Here is a 22,873-nt window from a genome sequence, read left to right as displayed (position 1 = left end):
TCCAGGGGTCCACACTGTTACAGCGATTCCCAGACAGGAAGGGAATGCACCGTACTAGGTTAAGGTGCCTGTCACAATTCCACCTCACCCCAAATCCCCTCTTGCAGCCAGGGGCAATAATGCCAGGGTTACCCCTCCATTTCCCCTCTCGGACCTGGTCTACGCTACGGGGTTAGGTCGAACTTAGTTGCGTTAGGTCGATTAAAAAAATGAATGTGTCCACACAACCAACCCCGTTCCGTCGACCTAAAGGGCTCTTAAAATCGACTGCTGTACTCCTCCCCGACGAGGGGAGTAGCGCTAAAATCGACTTTGCTCGGTCGAATTTGGGGTAGTGCGGATGCAAATTGACGATATTGGCCTCTGGGAGCTATCCCAGAGTGCTCCATTGCGACCGCTCTGGACAGCACTTTGAACTCCGATGCACTTGCCAGGTACACAGGAAAAGCACCGGGAACTTCTGAATTTCATTTCCTGTTTGGTCAGCATGGCGAACTCAGCAGCACAGGTGACCATGCAGTCCCCCCAGAATTGTAGAGCGCAGAATATTTCTACGCTCCCCGCTCCCCCTATCATGTAGCCTATAGGACTAACCTGCTTACTTGTGTGTGTGTGTATATATATATATATATATAGTGACAAAGTTCCTCCTCTATCTTGGTGGGTCCTGCGCTTATTGGCGGATTTTCTTGCCTCAGAGATTCACCATGTGGGTTGGGGAACAGCCCAGAGACCTTCCCCTCTGGGAGAACCCACAGTCCAGGTCAATTGGGAGGTGTGGGGGGAACCCAGGCCCGCTCTCTACTCCGGGTTCCAGCCCAGGGCCCTGTGGACTGCAGCTGTCTATAGTGCCTCCTGTAACAGCTGCATGACAGCTACAACTCCCTGGGCTACTTCCCCACAGCCTCCTCCAAACACCTTCTTTATTCTCACCACAAGACCTTCCTCCTAGTGTCTGATAACGCTTGTGCTCCTTGGTCCTACAGCAGCACACCCTCTCACTCTCAGCTCCTTGCGCCTCTTGGTCCCAGCTCCTCACACTCGCACCACAAACTGAAGTGAGCTCCTTTTAAAACCCAGGTGCCCTGATTAGCCTGCCTTAATTGATTCTAGCAGCTTCTTCTTAATTGGCTCCAGGTGTCCTAATTAGCCTGCCTGCCTTAACTGGTTCTAGCAGGTTCCTGATTACTCTAGTGCAGCCCCTGCTCTGGTCACTCAGGGAACAGAAAACTACTCATCCAATGACCAGTATATTTGCCCTCTACCAGACTCCTGTACCCCACTGGTCTGGATCTGTCACAAACAATAAGAAAAAATATATATAATTAAGTATTTGGTTTATTGTAACAGGTTTATAGATTTATATTAAGGTAAGTTTGGCTATACTGCAAGAGATCCACAGACCAGATCCTGCATGTTGAGCTAAAGCAAAGTTAGCATCTCTATGTCCTGTGTCCTTTGTACCCAGAAAAGCAAAGTTGACCTTTTATCTTGTTTTTCCTACACCCAGATAAAGCGCCTATGCCTGTGACCTTTGATCTAGACCAAGAGACAATGGAGAATGGCATAGGGGGGGTTTCAATGTTGTACCCACAGACGTAACAAGTACAACACAAGAGACTGATGTGAGTACATAGCTGTCATCAATATGCACATACATGCTAGCCTATGGGGCAAGTGACCCTAACACTTCTGTGGGTGAGGAATGAAATTTGGGCATAAAAGGAAGGATTTCTGACACTTGCCCTATAAAAAAAAGACTCCATTTCTCACGTTATTCCATTTCTATTCTTACTTATTCTCTCTCTATCTACGACTGCTGCTCTTAGTAGGCTAGACTTCTTCTTCTTAAACTTTAAGTTTCAAAGGAACTAGGCTAAGCTTGATTTCCCTACGTTTTATTCTTTGTTTATTAGGTTTTGATTTTAAGTTTAAGTTAATCATGTAAACCGTAAGTTCACTTTAATAGCTCGTAGCATTAGTTTCTTCTAAGCACTGCATCCCTCACTCAAGAATTGAAAAACCTGAACCACAAGGCCGTTCCTGTGTCTCTTACTACCAGGTTATCAAGGAAGGGTGTGAGTATATTAACCAAAGCTTTGTTGCATATAATACTACATTATCATATGTATCTTTTGAATAGCAGTAATGCCATTGTCACTTTGTAACTCTGATTATTTTACCATTTACTGACTATTATTGATTTTAATAAAAAGTCTTTAAGGCTGTATCTGTCTCAGTATGAGCTTCCTGTCAGACCCCCGAGGGTCCTTTATAAATTCTGTGGAGCCTGATTCGGGACAAGAACTGTTATCTTCTGATCAAACAGATGGGCAAGCCTAAAACCCATACTACTCATATTAATAATTAATTATTATTAATATTGTTACTTAAATGATATCAAAATAAAAGTAATTAAATAAATTAAATTCCCATATTATCCAAATTAATATTATTAGTACACCCTAAATCAGGCTACAATCATCTCTGTCCCTGGGGTTATCACAGATTAAAAGGCGAAAAAAACCGCACTCGCGATTACGTGTTTTCAGAGCTCATGCAGTCCTCCCGCACTGATAGGGCACAGCTTAATGCATGGAGGCATTCAGTGGCAGAGGCCAGGAAAGAATTAAGCGAGCACGAAGAGCAGAGGCAGGACACGATGCTGAGGCTAATGGGGGAGCAAACGGAAATGATGAAGCGTCTGTTGGAGCTGCAGGAAAGCCAACAAGAGCACAGATCCCCACTGCATCCACTGTATAACTGCCTACCCTCCTCCCCATGTTCCATATCCTCCTCATCCAGACGCCCAAGAACGGGGGCGGGGAGGCTCCAGGCACCCAGCCACTCCACTCCAGAGGATGGCCCAAGCAACAGAAGGCTGGCATTCAAACAGTTTGATTTTTAGTGTGGCTACAATAAGCAATGTGGCCTTGTCCTTCTCTCCACCCCGACCCCACCCGGGCTACCTTGTCTGTTATTTCATTTTTTTGTTAATTAATAAAGAAAGAATGCATGGTTTCAAAGCAATAGTTACTTTATTTTGAAGGGGGGAGGGTGGTTGGCTTACAGGGAATTAAAATCAACAAAGGGGCAGGTTTGCATCAAGGAGAAACACACACAACTGTCACACCGAAGCCTGGCCAGTCATGAAACTGGTTTTCAAAGCCTCTCTGATGCACAGCGCGCCTTACTGGTCTCTTCTAATCGCCCTGGTGTCTGGCTGCTCAAAATTGGATGCCAGGCGATTTGCCTCAACCTCCCACACCACCATAAACGTCTCCCCCTTATTCTCACAGATATTATGGAGCACACAGCAAGCAGCAATAACAATGGGAATGTTGGTTGCGCTGAGGTCTGACCAACAGCGCCAGCGAGCTTTTAAACATCCAAAGGCACATTCTACCACCATTCTGCACTTGCTCAGCCTATAGTTGAACTGCTCCTTACTAATGTCCAGCCTTCATGAACGGATCCTCCGAGCTCATCGCTGGGGAGCAGGAGAGCAGAGTTGCAGGGGAAGCGATGGAGCCGTATACCATGCTCTGGAGGTTGCTAAGAGCCGGGCAGGGAAGACGTTCCCAGAACCCCCGGCCAAGTTACATGTCCGAGGAGGACTGTTACCAGTCCTACTGCACTGTCTGCTGCCAGCAGCACCCAGGAGGATCAGAACGGATCCCCCGAGCTCGTCGCTGGGGAGCAGGAGAGCAGAGTTGCAGCGGAAGCGGTGGATGACGACAGTTAGCAGTCCTACTGCACCGTCTGCTGCGAAGGCAAGGAGCTGCTGCTGTGTAGCAATGCCAGCTGCTGCAGGTGCTTCTGTGTTGAATGCTTGAAGGTCCGGGTAGGGCAAGGTACCTCGGCCAAGGCAAAAGAGCAACAGCCCCTAGTTACATGTATCAACCACAGAAGTGCTATGGGGTGTTACAGCACCGACCGGACTGGAATGTACGGCTGCAAGACTTCTTCACCAGCAACAAAGGACAGGAATATGATGCACCTAAAAATCTAAAAAGGCCCGCACATTTCCCAGAGTCACTACCCTTGATAACAGAACGTCAATGATTGCATTGGCTACTTGGATCACAGCAGCCCCCACAGTAGACTTGCCCACAACAGCAGCGGTGATGGTAAACTGAGTGGCCTCCATGCTTGCTGTGGTATGGTGTCTGCATGGGTAACCCAGGAAAAAAGGCGCGAAACGATTGTCTGCCGTTGCTTTCACGGAGGGAGGGGCGACTGACGACATGTACCCAAAACCACCCACGACAATGTTTTTGCCCCATCAGGCATTGGGAGCTTAACCCAGAATTCCAATGGGCGGCGGAGACTGCGGGAACTGTGAGATAGCTACCCACAGTGCACCGCTCCATAAGTAGATGCTAGCCACGGTAGTGAGGACACACTCCGCCAACTTAATGCGCTTAGTGTGGACATACGCAATCGACTGTATAAAATCCATTTCTAAAAATCAACTTCTATAAAATCGACCTAATTTCGTAGTGTAGAAATACCCTTAGATTCGCTAAAAATGCCACATCCACCATTACCCTTCCCTGGGGCAGCTTATTGTCCAGCCCAGTGCAAACTGGTCCTTGGATGCCCGCAGCACAGCCCATTGACATCCCCCGCTCGACTGCAGCTACAACCCAAAACACAATCTAGCCACTCAGCCCTTTGCAGCCTCCTGGCGTTGGCTCTCTGGCTCCGGAAGGTCCACAGACAGGCCCCTCTTCCCTAACAAGGTTTAATCACCCTGTGCCAGCACGTTTGCACTGGTACAACTGCGGCCACACTAGGGGCTGTACTGGTAATATCAGTATCAAACTCAGCCCCAAACCAACAGAATTCTACTGGTACCAAACGTGTGCAGAGCAGGCCCAAGAGCCAGGCAGGTTCCGCTCTGTGGCACAGGGCTGGGGGTTGTGGCTACATTCCCTGACTGCAGCAGAAGCAATAACCTCCGTTCTGGCATCCAGGGAAACATTTCTATTGAGCAGCCAGAACAATGTGTTAAGGTAGCAAAAACCCCAACGGAGCCAAGTGTCTCAGAGATTTGTGTGGATGAAGTTTGTAAACATGGCCTGTCTCAGCACATTTCGTCCCCTTGCAGACAGCTGGCGAGAGCAGCCCTGACACCTGCACCAGAGCCGAAGGCAAATTACAGTTACCATTGCCTCACCGTGCCAGAAGCTTCGATCCAGCTTCCCTGCTTCAGACACTGTCCTCAACCGTCCCTCCAGTGACAACGGCAGCCTTCATTCTGGGGCCCAGGCTCAGCAACCTCCCTTCTTCCTGGAGGGGGCTGAGACGGGCGCGCTGGGCCCCAACCTCTGGCTGCGTACCTGCTCTGATTGGCACTCAAAACGCATCGGGTAGAGGAAGAATGGGGGGTGGCTGGAGGAACAGGGCCAGCTGCTGGGTGATCAGGACCCCCCCAATGCCACTTGGGAAAAGGGGGCAGAGGAGAGCTAAGGGGAGTAATTAATACTAACCACCTCTAGGGCACTTTCCCTCCACAACTCTCAAAGCACTTTGCACTGGTGGGTAAAGTAGCATCATCTCCATTTGACAGATTGGGGAAACTGAGGTTAAGCAAGTCAGTGGCAGTCAGCAACAGAATGCAGGTCTCCAGTGCTTTGTCCACTATACCCTATTGCAGGGGTGGGCAAAGTTTTTGGCCCGAGGGCCACATCTGGGTATGGAAATTGTATGGTGGGCTATGAATGCTCATAAATTAGAGATTGGGATGCAGGAGGGGGTGAGGGCTCCGGCTGGGGGTGCAGGCTCTGGGGTGGGGTGAGAAATGAGGAGTTCAGGTTGTGGGAAGGTGCTCCGTGCTGGGACCGAGGGTTTCAGAGGATAGAGGGGGATCAGGGCTGGGGGAGGGAGCACAGGAGGGGGTCAGGGGTGCAGGCTCCCGGCGGTGCTTACCTCAAGCAGCTCCCGGAAGCAGTGACATGTCACCTCTCCGGCTCCTACGTGGAGGCGCGTCCAGGCAGCTCTGCACGCTGCCCTGTGGTTCCCGGCCAATGGGAGCTGCAGAGGCAGCAGCAGCGTGCAGTCCCCTGGCTGCCCCTACGCATAGGAGCTGGGGGGGAACATGCCACTGCTTCCAGGAGCCGCGCAGAGTGGGGCAAGCCCCTGACCCCGCTGCCCAGCTGCAGCAGGACAAGCCCCGGATCTGCTCCCCTCCGGGAACTCGAGGGCTGGATGGTCTGAAGGGGCGGATGCGGCCTCCGGGCCGTAGTTTGCCCACCCCTACCCTATTGCCTCCCTGGGATAGAGGAAGGCTGGGAGAGGTGTAGAAGGGCAGAGTTCTGCACACATGAAGTGGGAAAGCAGCCAGGACAGAGGGAAAGTCCCCTAAGAGCCCCAGAGATGGAGTTAATGAGACTCCCTTGCTCTGGCTAACACGCTGAGTCAGCTGAATAGCTCCACATGGAATCCTAAAGCCTGGTTACCCTTCACAAACTGTAAACTCACAGGGATTGCTTTGGCACTGGACTGCTGCCTCCTGTGGGATGAAAGGGGTCAGCCCCAAGACACAGAGCCAGGAGGGTGGGGAGAGGATGTACATCTGGCCAAGGACATAAGGGAAATAGGCAGCACCAGGGGATCTCGAACATCTATGCAGTGCAGAGGGGATCCGAGTGGGAACATGGCAGAGGCCCTCAGGACAGCAAGCAGCATGGGACTCCATGGGCTGCTTTGGAGGAGAGCAGAGCTGAGCCTAGAGTGGGATTAGCCCACCTGTGCAGAGTCCCGGTGCGTTGCTTTGCAGGTGATTAAACGCAGGGCCATCAGTGACAAGCAGGAGCAAGTTCACCCTCCCTTCCCCAAATCCATTTCCCGGTCGGCGAGAAGTGCTTTTTCTGTCTAGTCAGCTGGCACACTGCCAGCAAAGGAGGGCGAGAGTCCAGGCTCCATTAAGGGGCTATTTTTATCCTCGGTCTCAATCTTATTCAGCACACAGTGGGGAAGGGGAGCTGGGAAGAACAGAGCGGCAGTCGAGACAGGCTGGGGGGGAATCAGTGGCATTTCAAGAGGGGGAGAATCGACAGAGCCAAGCAAGGGGCAGCGAATTCCAGGAGCCCCCCTTCTGAGACAGCAGATTTGCTGCCAGGTTTCAGAGCAAACCCCGAGCTAGCTGCAGACATGCTACCTCCTCTTACCCAGCCACACTCCTGCAGCTGTGGGTTAACACATACACCCATTCCACTTGCCATTGCCAGGGGCTCACGGCAAACAAGGGAAGTGACTCTGGAGTCAAAGGAGCCGAAGCTCCTCCCACAGGAGCTGGGATAGGATTTTCCATCCCTGATCAAAAGAGCTTCTTCAAGGCATGGAAGTGCTGGTGCAGGGGTGATTGAAGTCCTTTCTTGGGCCCAGCAGAAGGGCAGGACATGGGGGCAAGCGGCTGAAAAGGCCCGCATGGGCACAGAGAACGAGAAGGGAATGACAGTCCAATGACATCTCCTCCATCATGTCTGTGTCCCTAGCACAGAAGCCTGGGAGCTGCCACTCTTCGCTGAGCTATTGGGCTATTCGCTGAGCCACACCCCTGGGACATCCCCCCGGGACCCTTTAGAGAAGCTGTGATCATAGCTCCCTAATAGGCATCGCTAGCAATGATCCAGCCGCTGCCCTCAGCCGGGCCGTGGCCAGACACACCCACCAAGGTGCAGCTGGCATTCACACACTGACCAGACATGGACTTTTCTTCATCTACAATTTAATACTTTCGAACCCCCCTGGGAAGCAACGCTGGAATGGGAGCTCTGCCTGGAGGGGCAGGGGAGGTTGCTGGGGGATGTGGTTGACCCCCAACCAGCTGAGAACAACGGTCGCATGGAGATTCAGGTGCTGCGGGAGTTCAGTGGTTGGAGGCAGGACAATCCTGGTGATCGGGTCAGCGGTGACTGAAGAACCCCTGAGGATGGTTGTACTTGAATGGCTTCATTCGGTTGGGCCCCCTGCAAGAGGAGATGAAAGAGCGGGAGGTGAGGCTGCAGTATGCACTTGACCAGGGGTTCCAACCTTTTTCTTTCTGAGGCCCCCCAACATGCTATAAAAACTCCACAGCCCACCTGTGCCACAACTGGTTTTCTGCATCTAAAAGCCAGGGCTGGCGTTAAGGGTTAGCAAGCAGGGCAATTGCCTGGGGCCCCATGCTACACGGGTCCCCGCGAAGCTCAGTTACTCAGGCTTTGGCTTCAGCCCCGCGTGGTGGGGCTAAGGGCCCTGGGCTTCAGCCCCATGCGGTGGGACTTCGGCTGTCTGCCCTGGGCCCCAGCGAGTCTAACGCTGGCCCTGCTGGGCGGACCCCCTGAAACCTGCTCACCACCCCGTAGAGGGCCCTGGAGCCCTGGTTGAGAACCCCTGCACAAGACCTTTCAATGAGGGGGATCTCTCAAGCGTGGGTGCAGAGGAAACAAACCAGGAGCTTACAGGCTGAGCCTCATTCGGAGTGTCTCCTGCAGGGAGCTTCACAGTCTCATTCCAAGAGCCATTTGCCCCGTGTAAAACTGCCAGGACAATTAGGCTCAAAAGCAGTAAGTAGCTACTCAAGTTGGCCAGGGATCTGCAGGGCAGCCTCATGGTGCAGTGGGAGAGAGATTGGGAGGATGCTCGGACTGGAACGGCCGCACTGTCTGGGGGAAGCTTGCCCAGCGACTGTTCTTTGGCTGAGTACGGACTGGGGTGATTGGTGAGCATTAATCCAGTGCTCGCAGAAAGGGATGAAATGGTGAGAGGCACGTGCCAGAGCAGGAGAACCTGCTTGTTAGAATGAGGAGTGTGTGGTGGGTTCAGCTTGAGACCCCCGACCAGGGGGATGCTCCTGAGAGCCCATTTTTGGGGGGGTGAGGGAGGAGCTTCTACCTAGGGGCAGGACAGACCATGGGGATGCACCATTTAAAGGTCAGTCACTCATGGTTAAGGGCCAGACCAGCAGGTGTGGATGAGCCCAGGACAGACTTCTTGGCAAGGAGCAGCTGCCTTCTATGCCACGTCATGGCAAAGAGCCAGGGGCAGCTACTAGAGAAACAAGAGCCTTAGCTCACAGGGCACCACACCTGGCTCCGCCCAGGATCTGGACAGCTCGGGTGCAGGATTCAATCAAGGGCCTGCTTGGGGCAGATCAGTCGAGGGGGTGGCGGGGAGGAGTACAATCAGCCCCAAAGATCAAGCCTGGAAAACAGGGAGTAAATGGCATTGGCTGATCTCGGAGCAGCCCAGGCTCGCTCCTGTGTGGAAGTGTTCTACAGGCCAGCCGCAGCAGAGAGAAGCCGGGGGCAGGAGGAACCGCCTGCTCATGGGGGTGGGGGAGAGAGATCTCTGCAGGCAGCAAACGAGATGCTCCGAGTGATGCTCAGCTGGTTTCGAGTGTAAAGTGGGAGGGAGGGATCTGCAGAGCTGCACGCTCCAGGGAACAGTGCAGCTCTAGAAACTACCTCCTTAGACGGCGTCTGATTCACTTCATATTAACTCTTTACCTCCCTGGCGTGTCCCCCACATGGAGTCTTGCTGGTCAGAGAGCTACTGACCCTGTGTGTGTCGGCACTGGCTCCAGCGCAGGCCTCTGCCCGCTCCCCAAGGCCTCCTGGCAGTGGGCTGCGCCCTCACCTGACAAGACGCAGGCACATCTTCTCCTGGGGGAACTCCTTGGGCCCTTCCACGCTGGTGTCGTGGGACTCTGTTTCCAGGTAGACGTCCAGCACGACGCACAAGCGCTGCAGCTGATTGGTCAGGAGCTGGTAGCCAGGCTTTGGCCCGCACAGCTCCTTGTAGCAGACGTTGACCTCGCTCTCCATTGCCTGCAAGAGCCGGGGGATGGGATCAGTCTCATGGGGAACTCTGGCCAGCTGATCACTCGTTACTTTCCCTTCCTACGCTATGGACAGTCACAGAATCATAGAATCTCAGGGTTGGAAGGGACTTCAGGAGGTCCCCTAGTCCAACCCCCTGCTCAAAGCAGGACCAATCCCCAACTAAATCATCCCAGCCAGGGCTTTGTCAAGCCTGACCTTAAAAACCTCTAAGGAAGGAGATTCCACCACCTCCCTAGGTAACCCATTCCAGTGCTTCACCACCCTCCTAGTGAAATAGTGTTTCCTAATATCCAACCTAAACCTCCCCCACTGCAACTTGAGACCATTACTCCTTGTTCTGTCATCTGGTACCACTGAGAACAGTCTAGATCCATCCTCTTTGGAACCCCCCTTCAGGTAATTGAAAGCAGCTATCAAATCCCCCCTTATTTTTCTCTTCTGCAGTCTAAATAATCCCAGTTCCCTCAGGCTCTCCTCATAAGTCATGTGCTCCAGCCCCCTAATCATTTGTGTTGCCCTCCACTGGACTCTTTCCAATTTTTCCACATCCTTCTTGTAGTGTGGGGCCCAAAACTGGACACAGTACTCCAGATGAGGCCTCACCAATGTCGAATAGAGGGGAATGATCATGTCCTTCGATCTGCTGCCAATGCTCCTACTTATACAGCCCAAAATGCCGTTAGCCTTCTTGGCAACAAGGGCACACTGTTGAGTCATATCCAGCTTCTCGGCCACTGTAACCCCTAGGTCCTTTTCTGTAGAACTTCTGCCTAACCACTTGGTCCCTCGTCTGTAGCAGTGCATGGGATTCTTCCATCCTAAGTGTAGAACTCTGCACTTGTCCTTGTTGAACCTCATCAGATTTCTTTTGGCCCTCTAATTTGTCTAGGTCCCTCTGTATCCTATCCCTACGCTCCTGTGTATCTACCACTCCTCCCAGTTTAGTGTCATCTGCAAACTTGCTGAGGGTGCAGTCCACGCCATCCTCCAGATCATTAATGAAGATACTGAACAAAACCGGCCCCAGGACTGGCCCTTGGGGCACTCTGCTTGATACCGGCTGCCAACTAGACATGGAGCCATTGATCGCTACTCGTTGAGCCAGATGATCTAGCCAGCTTTCTATTCACCTTATAGTCCATTCATCCAGCCAATACTTCTTTAAGTTGATGGCAAGAATACTGTGGGAGACCGTATCAAAAGCTTTGCTAAAGTTAAGGAATAACACATCCACTGCTTTCCCCTCATCCACAGAGCCAGTTATCTCCTCATAGAAGGCAATTAGGTTAGTCAGGCATGACTTGCCCTTGGTGAATCCATGCTGACTGTTCCTGATCACTTTCCTCTCCTCTAAGTGCTTCAGAATTGATTCCTTGAGGACCTGCTCCATGATTTTTCCAGGGACTGAGGGGAGGCTGACTGGCCTGTAGTTCCCCGGATCCTCCTCTTTCCCTTTTTTAAAGATGGGCACTTTTTCCAGTCATCCGGGATCTCCCCCGATCGCCATGAGTTTTCAAAGATAATGGCCAATGGGTCTGCAATCACATCCACCAACTCCTTTAGCACCCTCAGATGCAGCGCATCCAGCCCCATGGACCTGTGCTCGTCCAGTTTTTCTAAATAGTCCCAAACCACTTCTTTCTCCACAGAGGGCTGGTCACCTCCACCCCATTACTGCACTGGGCAGCACAGTAGTCTGGGAGCTGACCTTGTTCGTGAAGACAGAGGCAAAAAAAGCATTGAGTACATTAGCTTTTTCCACATCCTCTGTCACTAGGTTGCCTCCTTCATTCAGTAAGGGGCCCACACTTTCCTTGACTTTCTTCTTGTTGCTAATATACCTGAAGAAACCCTTCTTGTTACTCTTAACATCTCTTGCTAGCTGCAACTCCAAGTGTGATTTGGCCTTCCTGATTTCACTCCTGCATGCCCGAGCAATATTTTTATATTCCTCCCTGGTCATTTGTCCAAGCTTCCACTTCTTGTAAGCTTCTTTTTTGTGTTTAAGATCAGCAAGGATCTCACTGTTAAGCCAAGCTGGTCGCCTGCCATATTTACTATTCTTTCTACACATCAGGATGGTTTGTTCCTGCAACTTCAATAAGGATTCTTTAGAATACAGCCAGCTCTCCTGGACTCCTTTGCCCTTCATGTTATTCTCCCAGGGGCTCCTGCCCATCAGTTCCCTGAGGGAGTCAAAGTCTGCTTTTCTGAAGTCCAGGGTCTGTAGTCTGCTGCTCTCCTTTCTTCCTTGTGTCAGGATCCTGAACTCGACCATCTCATGGTCACTGCCTCCCAGGTTCCCATCCACTTTTGCTTCCCCTACTAATTCTTCCCTGTTTGTGAGCAGCAGGTCAAGAAGAGTTCTGCCCCTAGTTGGTTCCTCCAGCACTTGCACCAGGAAATTGTCCCCTACACTTTCCAAAAACTTCCTGGATTGTCTGTGCACTGCTGTATTGCTCTCCCAGCAGATATCAGGGTGATTAAAGTCCCCATGAGAACCAGGGCCTGTGATCTAGTAACTTCTGTTACTTGCCAGAAGAAAGCCTCGTCCACCTCATCCCCCTGGTCTGGTGGTCTATACCAGACTCCAACCACGACATCCCCCTTGTTGCTCACACTTCTAAACTTAATCTAGAGACTTTCAGGTTTTTCTGCAGTTTCATACTGGAGTTCTGAGCAGTCAATACTGCTCTCTTACATACAATGCAACTCCCCTACCTTTTCTGCCCTGTCTGTCCTTCCTGAACAGTTTATATCCATCCATGACAGTGCTCCAGTCATGTGAGTTATCCCACCAAGTCTCTTATTCCAATCGCATCGTAATTCCTTGACTGTGCCAGGACTTCCAGTTCTCCCTGCTTTTTTCCACAGGCTTCTTGCATTTGTGTATAGGCACTTAAGATAACTCGCTGATCGTCCTGCTTTCTCAGTATGAGGCACGAGTCCTCCCCTCTCACGCTCTCCTGCTCGTGCTTCCTCCTGGTATCCCACTTATCTCAGGGCTTTGGTCTCCTTCCCCCAGTGAACCTAATTTAAAGACCTCCTCAGTAGGTTAGCCAGCCTGCTTGCGAAGTGTCTCCTCCAGGGACCCCCCCCCCCCATCTGCTGCAGGAACCTTGCTTTATGGTGAAGGGGCTGGCTCGACACCCCCGGAAACCCAAGATCTCTCCATCCTCCCCCATCCCCCCTCAGCAGGCCCGGTACAGTTGCTACCAAGATGCTTCAGCCAGGCTACCTCCCAAAAGGCAAGAGGGGAGTTCAGACTCCACGGCCCATTCACCCCCCAGCCTCTGCCATGCCTGCTGATTTACTCCTTCCAACAGGCCAGTGACTGGCATCACCCAGCAGTGGCTCTGGCACTTCCAAACCACATTAGATCTGACCCCTCTCCCTCTCCCCTCCAGTTTACCCGAATGTTGTCGTCGTTGCTATTGGTTTTCTCCCCTTTCCAGTTCAGACACAGGTTAAAGATGGGTGGCATGGAAGAGTAGCCTGGATTCAGCACGACAGCGGCCTGGAGTTTGGCTGAGACGTGCAAAGGAAGAGATCTAGGATTACACACGACCCCTGAACCTCCCCACCCCTCAGGGATGCACATGGCCTCGGCACTGCTCTCAAGCCAATGGGCAGCTCCCATCCAGTTCGGCTTGTTTCCAGCACCCTGGATCTGCTTTTCGGAATCTAGGTTGATGGCCTGGGAGGACTCTGTCTCCCCCAACCAGCTACTCAGCGACAGAGCCAGAGCATTCTGGAGAACCACATCGGTGCCTGTCAGGGAGGCAATGATGGAAAGAAAGCCAGTGTAGCTTCCAGGCATGGTTATGCCTCCCAGCATTCCAGGGTGCCGGCCGAGCAAGGGAGGAGGGCAGATGGCAGACTGAAGCTGTGCGCTGGCCAAAATCAAAGTCTAGAAGAGCCCACACCAGTCACTTATTGGGGGAGGAACAACAGCAGATCCCCCCGGAGCCACTGTCTAGTGAAAGGGCACAGCTGTCCACAACGGTTGAGACCACTGATCTAACTGTCCCAACAGCTTCTGCTGCTGACACCTGCTAGTGACGTCTCAGCCTTTCAAGGACCATCAACATGTGCTAACCCCTCCTCAGGCTTGAGGGGTGCACGTCCCACTGGCTGCTTCTGAGTGTAATGTCAGAGGGAACAAGGGAAGCCACACGCGGCACTCCCTGGAGCCTGAGACTAAAGGAAGGGAAACGCACCCACCTGTCCCTCTCTCTACCAGCGCCGTATAATAGAGATGAGTGTCTTCAGCCAAGCCAGCCTCCACGACGTCTTTGGTGTAGGACAGCTCCTGCAGGGGGAGACACCCGGGAAGGGGGATAAACAAAGCTGTGCGCTCAGATCTGCAGCGTGGGCACCGAGGACAGGAAAGTGCAGGGTTATGGATTTGCTTCTGCCATGGGGAACGGGGAGCGTGGGGAGCTGAAGCCGGTCCCTTGCTCTGGCGCTGCACCTAAGGCATCTGCACCTACCAGGTAATCCTCGTAGGGGAGCGCAGCCCACTTCACCAAGCGCGACACGACCTTGGAAGGGAAGAGATGCTGGCACTCACTGGAGACCGGCACGATGCCATGCTCTGAAAGCAACGACAAAGCCAGCTGAGCAGCACTGAACCCCATGGGCCGGCTCAAACCCCACTGCACTGTCTGGGGCAATCAAGACAGAACCGGGGGGCTGGGAGGGGAGAAGCTCAGGTACAGTCAAATGGAGTCCAGGGGCCTCTTCAGTTGAAGTTGATGTCTCCAGACACTGACTAGAGGGATGTGCAAGAGCATCGGGCAGTTCACCAGCCTGTGCCGTGATCCCTCCAGAGCCCACAGGCTGGGCAGGGTGGGGCAGGTCTGCACATGGACAGGAGAAACTTCGGCAAAGTGCAGGCTGTGAGGGGAGCAACTCAGCTCCCTCCACGTGCCCAACTGATTCCCAGCATGGGGTTAGAGGGCAGAGTGAATGCAGCCCAATCCAGCTGCTGGGAGCGAGTGAGCCGAAGTAAAACCTTCCTCACACATTATCAGTAAAACTGCCAGCTACACTCGATCTGCAGAGCCTTCACGGCTGCTGACAGCACCAAAGACAGAAAGACCAGCTGGACTTTCTGAAGCCAGGTGGAACTTGCAGCACTGGCCAGTTAGACCAACCTTCCACTGGGTATACGGGGAGTTTGATCTGGCCACCAGGAGACACCCACGGGGCCATTTGTACAGAGCCACTGTAAGCAGAACTCCAACAAGGGGGGGTCAGAGACGATCACTGCAGGGACCAGGGTTTCACTTTCCTGTTCTGAAAGCAGGAGCCGTGCACTGTGTCTGCGGAAAGGACAAGGGAGCATGGCAGTTCTGCTGGCGGAGAGCCATGGAATCCCTTCAAGGAAACGTTACTGTCACCTCTTCTAACAGGATTCAAACGGACAACCCTGCTCTGATGGCCAGCGTTCTATGCTCAGGGGAGGAGGGAGATCACTGGGAGGATGCGGTGTCCTTACCAAGTGAAGCAAACTGCTTGTGGAGAGCCAGGCGGGACTGCAGCCTCGTCCTGAGCAACTTCATAGTCATCTCCATGTGGCTGGCACTCAGCGAGTTATCTGCGGTCACTGTGGGCTGCGGACAGGGAGGACTGTGACCTAGAGCCTGGATTTCCTTCCTCCCCCACTAGCAGGGGCCGACAGCTGGCTGTGTTGGAATTCCTTGAGCATAGTATCCCACAGTGCACAGCACACTGGGAAAATACATTTCCCTCTGGTTACTCTCTGGAACATGCCCATCCCCCTCCATCTAATTAGCCCGAAGGAAACTAACTCCCACTTGAGAAGAGGAGCTAGATTTGGCTCCCACCAAACCAACAAGGCTGGGCCATGGCCGAGCCAGACTGTGGAAACACCAGCCTGTCCCTGCCGCAATTCAGCCCCCAAAGCTGAGCTCAGGAGTGACTGCCATGTGATCCTGCAGTAGCCACCAAAGCTGGCTGCACCTGGCGTTGGAGCTGGCACCCGTTGACTTCAGATCCCAAGTGTGAGAAGCAGCCACCTGCAGAGCAGAGGGGATGACAGCCTGGCAGGGCCTCAGGAAACACCTTCCGTCGCTTGTGCCTCAGACATACCTGAGGCTGATCTTTGGGGAAATGCAGGCCACCCAGCTTCTGCACCCACACGTAGGGGTGCCCCAGGTCTGTCACGTAATCACTCAGGGTCAGGATGCTTAGGAGACAAAAGGAAAATATCGCAATGCCACGCAGGACAGAGGGGGATCTCCCCGATGTGTGAAAGCCAGACCTGGAGTGCCTGAAGCAGCAGACAGACCCATCTCCCCGACACTGACCAACAGCACGACTCCGGCTCCTGATGCAGCCATGCACACCCCAAACGGGCAGGCATCGGAGTCCCGAACTCCAGGTATCAGTTCTTTTCCCAGCTAAACAAGGCTTCCATTATAGAGAGCCACCATATCACCCAGCTGTTCCGGAAGCAGCAGCCCAGCCTGAGTGTAGGGTATTGCCATTTGGCCTGGCTGCCCCAGCCGTCCTGGGCTAGAAAGCATCCCCAGAGCGCACACTGGCGAGAGAAGCCCTTTAGGTTGCACGTCATGATGGGAACGACGCAAGCACCCTGGTCTCCTGCTCTAGGCTGCCCTGCCTGACTGGCCTCCTTGGGCGGCGCTGGACATGACAAAGGGTAGGGGCAGATGTACAGCCGACTCACCCGACTTTATCAAACTGGAACTGGTTGGCTGGATTTGGAGTTCTCTTCCCGTGATCCCCAGGATACAGGCAGTTCAGCAGGGAGCCTGGAGACAGCAGATCTCTGGGGGAGAGGGAAGCCTAAAGTCAGCCACACCGTTTCCAAAATGACAGTGCTCTTTGGGATCATTAAGAGCAGAGTGCACTGGCCATGGACGAAGCACATTTCAAGCAGGGCCCCACAGCCACGGATTTCCACCCTGGCTGTAGAACTGGGATCCAGAATCTCCTTTTCCTGGAAGCTGTCTCCCCTGCCTGGCTGTAGCGATAACTATGAAAACACGACCCGCGTGTAAATCGATGCACTGATGGGCTTTTACGGGAACCTGGAGGAGCAGCTGAGAGGGGCAAACTACGCCAAGCCATCTGAATGGGTTGACTCTGAAACCTAAAGATGGCCAACCTGTGGCATGCTGAAAAACTGCAGGGCTGGTGTAAAAGAAATTGCTACTAATCTCCCCGCAGACAAGAGGGGCAGCTGGCTGAACATACCATGCCACAGAAATCTTGTTTGAAAGGTGTCTGCACTTGCCACAGAATCTGCACCACGCCCCGAGGGGCACAGGACCCCTGCTGCAGAACACAGGGCCGGCTCGCTGCAAAGCACACTGGGCCCTGAGGTGGAGAGGCAAGTTGATGAAGGGCAGCTGCAGGCGACAAAGGACTGAGCTGGAAGAGTCTGCAGGCAGCCTGCTATTAACTAGGACTTCATTTGCTGCACAGGAACCCCTCCTCCCCCCAGCTGGCAAGGGGGGGCCTTGCCGTGCAGGAACATCCCTCTTCCCTGCCCCTGACCAGCAAGGGTGCGCTGCCATGGAGAAAGCTCTCCAAGCCAGGGGGCCTGTCCACTGCCACGTAGAAGCTCACGCTATGAGGTGCACAGACAAGCAGCCCCCACTTCCCATCTCATCCCTGGAGCTCCTTCAGAACTGGGCATTTTCTGCTGAATTAATGTCCAGGGCAGGTTTCTGCAGCTGCAGTTTCAGCCCAATTCTCACACTAATCAAACTTGGATAGGTTCTCCGGCAGAAGGCATTATCCACGGCTCTTGAGACAAGGTGACCCGCAGAACAAGGAGGTGGAGGGAGAGTGCCAGACACAGGCCTGGGGAAGGGAAGGAAACTATTCATCTGCAAGATGGTAATTAAATGCGACAAGCAGATGAGATGCCCCAGCTCCTCCTGACTGGGTGCTAACCTATTAATCTGGGCCCGCTGGCTGAAGCAGCAGACACGCCGCACTCCAAGGGGAGCAGATTTGTTTTCCCAATGATCAAATCCACGTGACCATCTCCCTTTACTCTGATCCCTCAGTCTCACTGCAGGGGATAAATCAGATTAGAGAAGGACTCTGTCTCTGCACCGCGCCCCGCCCCAACCTCCCCCGAACTGCAGCTGAATGAACAGCTGCATCACCCTAGCGGCTGGCCGACAAAGGGCTGCGGGACGGGTCCCCCTTGCTGAAGGGAAGGACGCTACATGAGCAATGCGGCCAACTGCCTCGTTCAGGAGGATTTTCATGTCTACAGCTCTCCCTGCTGGTAGTCGCCTCATGCAGGGAAGGCTGAGATAAAGCCACCAGGTCCAAGCTCTGCTGGGCTGCTCACGCCGAGGCAGGAGCAGAAATGCAGGCAGCATTTCAACTGAAAGTAGCTTGTAACTTTTCAGTCGGGGAAGGGAGGAGCGAGGCACATCCTGACAATTCTCAGCCCCGCTGCTGCTTTTTAGAGGTCAGGGGGAAGGAGTCCTGCTAAGCCCTCTGCCGTGCTCAACACCAGTCAAGCCTCTGTCACGTGGGCTGCTTGGCAGGAGATATCTGAGGGTCACTTTGAACAGAAAACGCTGAGGACAGCAGCTCCTCTGTGGTGAGATCAATGTCAGACAAATTCCATTCCCAGTGCAGGACTGGGAACAGACTTGGCCGTGACACCTCCGTGGACTCGACTTACCCAGCGCTGATGGGCGTGGTCATCTCCGTAGCAGTGGTCACCTTGGTTTTCACCGTCATGACATTGAGGTTCATCAGGTAGTAGAAGATCAGGTGGAGCACACTGTCGTCTGTGCGGTGACATTGGTGATGGGCATGGGAACGAAAAGCCATTTGTGGGGATGATGGAGCAGGGCAGAGAAGAAAGGAAGAAAACAATCAAGAGGAGCACAAACCCCGTAATGCTTTCACTGGCTCATGCGGCTGCTGACTCTGGCCAGATGTAGACACTGACACCAAATGGGGGGAACTATGTACAATTATAAGCTAGAAATCAGGGGAAGGAAATTTGAGATAAGGGAGTCAGTGATCAAGGTGAACTGAAAGTGCAGGGGCAGCATACAATATCCCACCCTGGGATCTGGCCAGGCCACTGGGGTTAATACCCCTTCTCTAACGAGATGTGCTGAGGATCTTGAATAAGGACTTTGGTTCTAGGTCTCCTCTGAAAGAGAGTTTGATCCCCTAGCCTCAGGCCAGAGCGCTGGGGCAATGCTGGCTCAAAGCAAAGTGTGCCCCTTGCTGAACTCCCAGCACCACTTTCCCAGCCAAGTACTGACCAGCCTGATCCTGCTTGGCTTGTGGGACAGGACAAGATCCAAAGCCTGAGCCTGGACAGCTGTAGGCCCTACTGTGATGGGGCAAGGCCAGATGGCTACAGTAAAGTAGTGAGGAACAGGTATGTTAGCCCCAGGCTAAACAAATCCCTGGTACCATGGTAACCAAAGAGCAGTTGCTCCAGGTTAATCAAGACACCTGGGGCCAATTAAGATCCTTCTAGAAGGCAGTGGAGATAGCTAGATTGATTGGGACACCTGAAGCCAATCAAGGACTGGCTGGAACTAGTTAAAAGCATCCCAGTTAGTCAGTGCAGTGTGGGTGTCAAGAGCTATAGGAGGGAGCTGTGCTGTTGGAGGAATGAAGTAGTACGAATCCATATCAGGTGCAAGGAAGGAGGCCCTGAGGTAATTGTGAAGAAGATATTGAGTGGGGGCTGCTGTGGGGAAGTAGCCCAGGGAATTGTACACGCCCTATTTCCCAAAAGTCAGCTTCCATAGCTGCTAATTTTAGGGTCCCTGGGCAGGAGCCCGGAGTAGAGGGTGGGCCTGGGCTCCCCTCTCCCCTCCCTGATTAATCACGGATACTGGGAGACAACAGACTGTACAAGGGAGGGTTGTTTCTCCTCACCTCCCTTGCTTTCTTATGATGAAAATGGCTCAGTGGACTGTGACCCTTGCCTCTAGAGAGAGAAGGGCCATGTGGGGGGTCACAGTGAGCCTCTGAGGTTAGCAAAATCCATCAGGAAACACAGGACCCACGGAGTCAAGGACAGAACTTTGTCACACTACATACTGCTGCCCTGGGAATCCTACATATGGGAGAAGAGTGCAACACATGGCCAAGGAACCCCCGTCTCCCTGGCCCCTCATGCCAACAGGACAAGCACTGCCACGTCTGGAAATGGCACAGAGGTGCCATCTGAAATACCTGCGCTAGCACAGCCACTGTCTGGTGCTAGGACGTACCAACTGCAGGGCGTGGTTCCCCTCAGAGGTGGCCTTGGCAACCTGTGAGACTAACACAGTGCTGCAGAAGCTCCTGAATTCTGGTCTTGCAGGGTGCCAAGCCCCATGCAGAGGAGTTTCTGCTGGAGGAGGCAGAGCCAAGTGCTTCCACGCGAGCCTGGGACTGCAGAGCTGCTGGTGCAGAGGCCAAAGGGCACAGCCAGAGGGCCCTGATTTTTGCACCAATGGCTCTATGTTCTCAGAACCGACAGATAAAACCCTGCTCCCCTGTGCCCGAGAGCAGAGAAGCAAAGAACTGCCTAAAGATTACTGAGGACCAAACACCCCGGCCCATCCAGAGGGCATGAGAATACCATACAATAAGAAGCCAGACAAGTTTCCCTCCCCAGAACAGCTGCGCCAGGGTGCTCTGGCAACTCCACCATTACCACAGTTCGAGTTCACTTGCCCTTTTGTTTGGGAGGCCAGGGCACTGGTCTCTCCTGTCTTTGTCCCTCACCACCTACATGGAATGGTTTGGCTCACTCTGGGCCGACCTGCCATGAAGATCATTGTTCAGTCACACGGGGGACGACAGACGGGGGGGGGGGACGGGACGGGATGGGACGGGACGGACTCTTGTGTGACTCACTCCCAGCTACTCAGAAAGGTGGATCTTTGAAACTTGACTCTGGAGGCCACATTCTGATCTCACAGGCACAGGTGTACATCCAATGGCTCACTGAAGTCTATGGATTTACACTGAGATCAGAACCCGACTCTCGATGTCTATTGCCCTTGTACCTTTGCACTTGAGGTCAATGGTAACAGACAGTGGGTGCCTCTTCAGCATCTCCTTGCGCTTGTCATCCAGCTGCACACCCAGCGTGGGGCGGCGACGCTTCTGCAGCAGTGGAGAGCAAAATCACAGCGCCTGAAAACATGTCACATTCTTCCCACCCCATGGCGACGTGCTCATGGCAAATGGGGTAAGCTTCTGTCTTTTGCAGGCAAAACAATGCTTAGCACTCACACAGTAACTTAATTAGAACTACTCCATGCAGCATCCTGGATGCCAGGTAGGGAATTTACAGATAGGGAAACTGAGGCACAGAGCTGTGATTTGCCAAGTCCACAAAGGGTAATCGGGGATCTCAGGAGCTGCTGAGTGCTCTCTCCGATAGCATCTGTACGTCTGACTGCCCGTACTGTGTGTGCACCTTCTCCCAAAGCACTAAGAACCTGAACCCTATGCCTGGCATACAGAGCCCAGTCATGCAAACCTCCTAGGAGAAGGTTTTCAAAGGCAGTTAGGGCAGTTTGGTGCGCAACTCCCACTGACTTTGAAAACGGATTGAAAACGGAAAGGGCTCTGAGAACATTAACCCTCACATCCCCTCCTTGGGAGGTGTGACAAAGTGAGAATTTTGGTAATATTTATTTTGGTAATATTTTTATTATTCCTCTGTATGCCTCAGTTTCCCCCAAGCTTTGCATTGCTATGCACGGAATATAAAGGATTAAAAAGCTGTTCATGGGGCAGAGCAGGGGACAGGAGGTGTTGGGCCATGTAACTGTGTGTGTGGGGGGGTGTAAATGGGTGTGTCAGGACTGGCTGAAACTGACCCATATCAATGGAGGATCCCAAAAGGCAAAGGGAACCCCAATAGCCAGGACATTCACACCTAGCAACCCACAGCCAAGAGGAAGCAGATCCCCCCCGCAGGGAGAAGCAGAGCAAAGGCCTGGAGCTGGAGAACAAAGGGGAAAGGTGGCAGGGAGCTAAGAGCTCGCCTCTGGAGCCAGAAGGACCCCAGGGACTCAGGAGAAAGGGACAGATGGCAGTGCTGGCCAGGGTGAATTCTACCCCAACCTTTGCCTCTCCACACCAGGGTAGAGAAAAATCAGTGAGGTTTTATTTGAAAAAAGAAAAAAAAAATTAAGAAATTTGATTTTATTTGAAATCAGATTATTTTTGATGTTATTCCAATCACAGTAAGTTTTTCTTGTAAACCGGTTTAAAAGGAATAAAAATGGGGAGGGAGGGAATGAAGTCTACTAGTTTTGAAAGTCTGAAGGACAGCCCAAGTAACGTAGGAAATGGTCTCTCCTTTTTATGAGACTGAGGTGAGTAGGAACTTAAGCTCCAGTCACTTTCCTATCAGCATGTTTGAAAATTTTTCCTGGCTGACCTGAAATAATCAAGTAATTCACAGACTACAATGAATCCCTATTGAGTTGTAAATGTGAAACATGTTTTGATAAGAGAAGTTTATGTATCCAAAACATTTAAAAGTTGGTTTGTATAATAAAAATAAATCTTATAATGCTGTTCTGTGTGTTTAATTAAATTCCAGTTACCACCCTAATGAAATTTGACACAAATCAGGCGCAAAAAGCGAATTACCTAGTAAATAAGCAATATGTCATTCACTCTTGTACAATTAACAAAAATTTGAAACTATTAAGCTATATAATTACTTAAATAAATTTATATAGTTTCAGTTTATCCCCCAAGATAACAAAAAGATATACCAAATCAAGTGTACAGGTTCTATTTAGTTGTAAATCAACACGTTTTAATGGTTATAATCAACCAATAAAGTTGCACTTTTCTTCATAAAAATCACTGAAGTACAAATGATTAAAATCAATTATATAAAGGAGGTTTTCCACTGGGTGATTTAAATCACGATTTACATTGCTGATTTAAATCAGCCCTCCGCGCTCCATGCTAACCAAAGGACTTTCCGATTCTGGAGGCCAGGAGACTTGGTTTGGAAAGGCTGCCTGGTG

General features: G+C 52.3%; 1 protein-coding gene across 5 annotated transcripts in view; it reads right to left on the bottom strand.

Moving 5' to 3' along the window:
* Window positions 1–7,718: 7,718 nt before the first annotated feature.
* THOC5 (THO complex subunit 5) overlaps window positions 7,719–22,873 on the bottom strand; it is a 30,566-nt gene continuing 15,411 nt past the window's right edge. For all 5 annotated transcript variants that reach the window (XM_065568169.1, XM_008173304.4, XM_024109910.3 and 2 more), the window contains exons 11-20: window positions 20,882–20,981; window positions 18,535–18,643; window positions 16,549–16,650; window positions 15,951–16,047; window positions 15,337–15,451; window positions 14,327–14,430; window positions 14,058–14,145; window positions 13,246–13,361; window positions 9,628–9,818; window positions 7,719–7,976 (exon numbers count right to left, since the gene is read on the bottom strand). In XM_065568169.1, coding sequence (XP_065424241.1) covers window positions 7,913–7,976; window positions 9,628–9,818; window positions 13,246–13,361; window positions 14,058–14,145; window positions 14,327–14,430; window positions 15,337–15,451; window positions 15,951–16,047; window positions 16,549–16,650; window positions 18,535–18,643; window positions 20,882–20,981 — 1,086 coding nt within the window. In that variant the 3' untranslated portion in view covers window positions 7,719–7,912. The remainder of the gene's footprint in view (window positions 7,977–9,627; window positions 9,819–13,245; window positions 13,362–14,057; window positions 14,146–14,326; window positions 14,431–15,336; window positions 15,452–15,950; window positions 16,048–16,548; window positions 16,651–18,534; window positions 18,644–20,881; window positions 20,982–22,873) is intronic.

This window comes from Chrysemys picta, chromosome 15 (assembly GCF_011386835.1).
Source record: "Chrysemys picta bellii isolate R12L10 chromosome 15, ASM1138683v2, whole genome shotgun sequence".
NCBI lineage: Eukaryota > Metazoa > Chordata > Testudines > Emydidae > Chrysemys > Chrysemys picta.
Note: the sequence above shows the minus strand (reverse complement) of the source record. Positions and strands in the feature narration are given on the sequence as shown.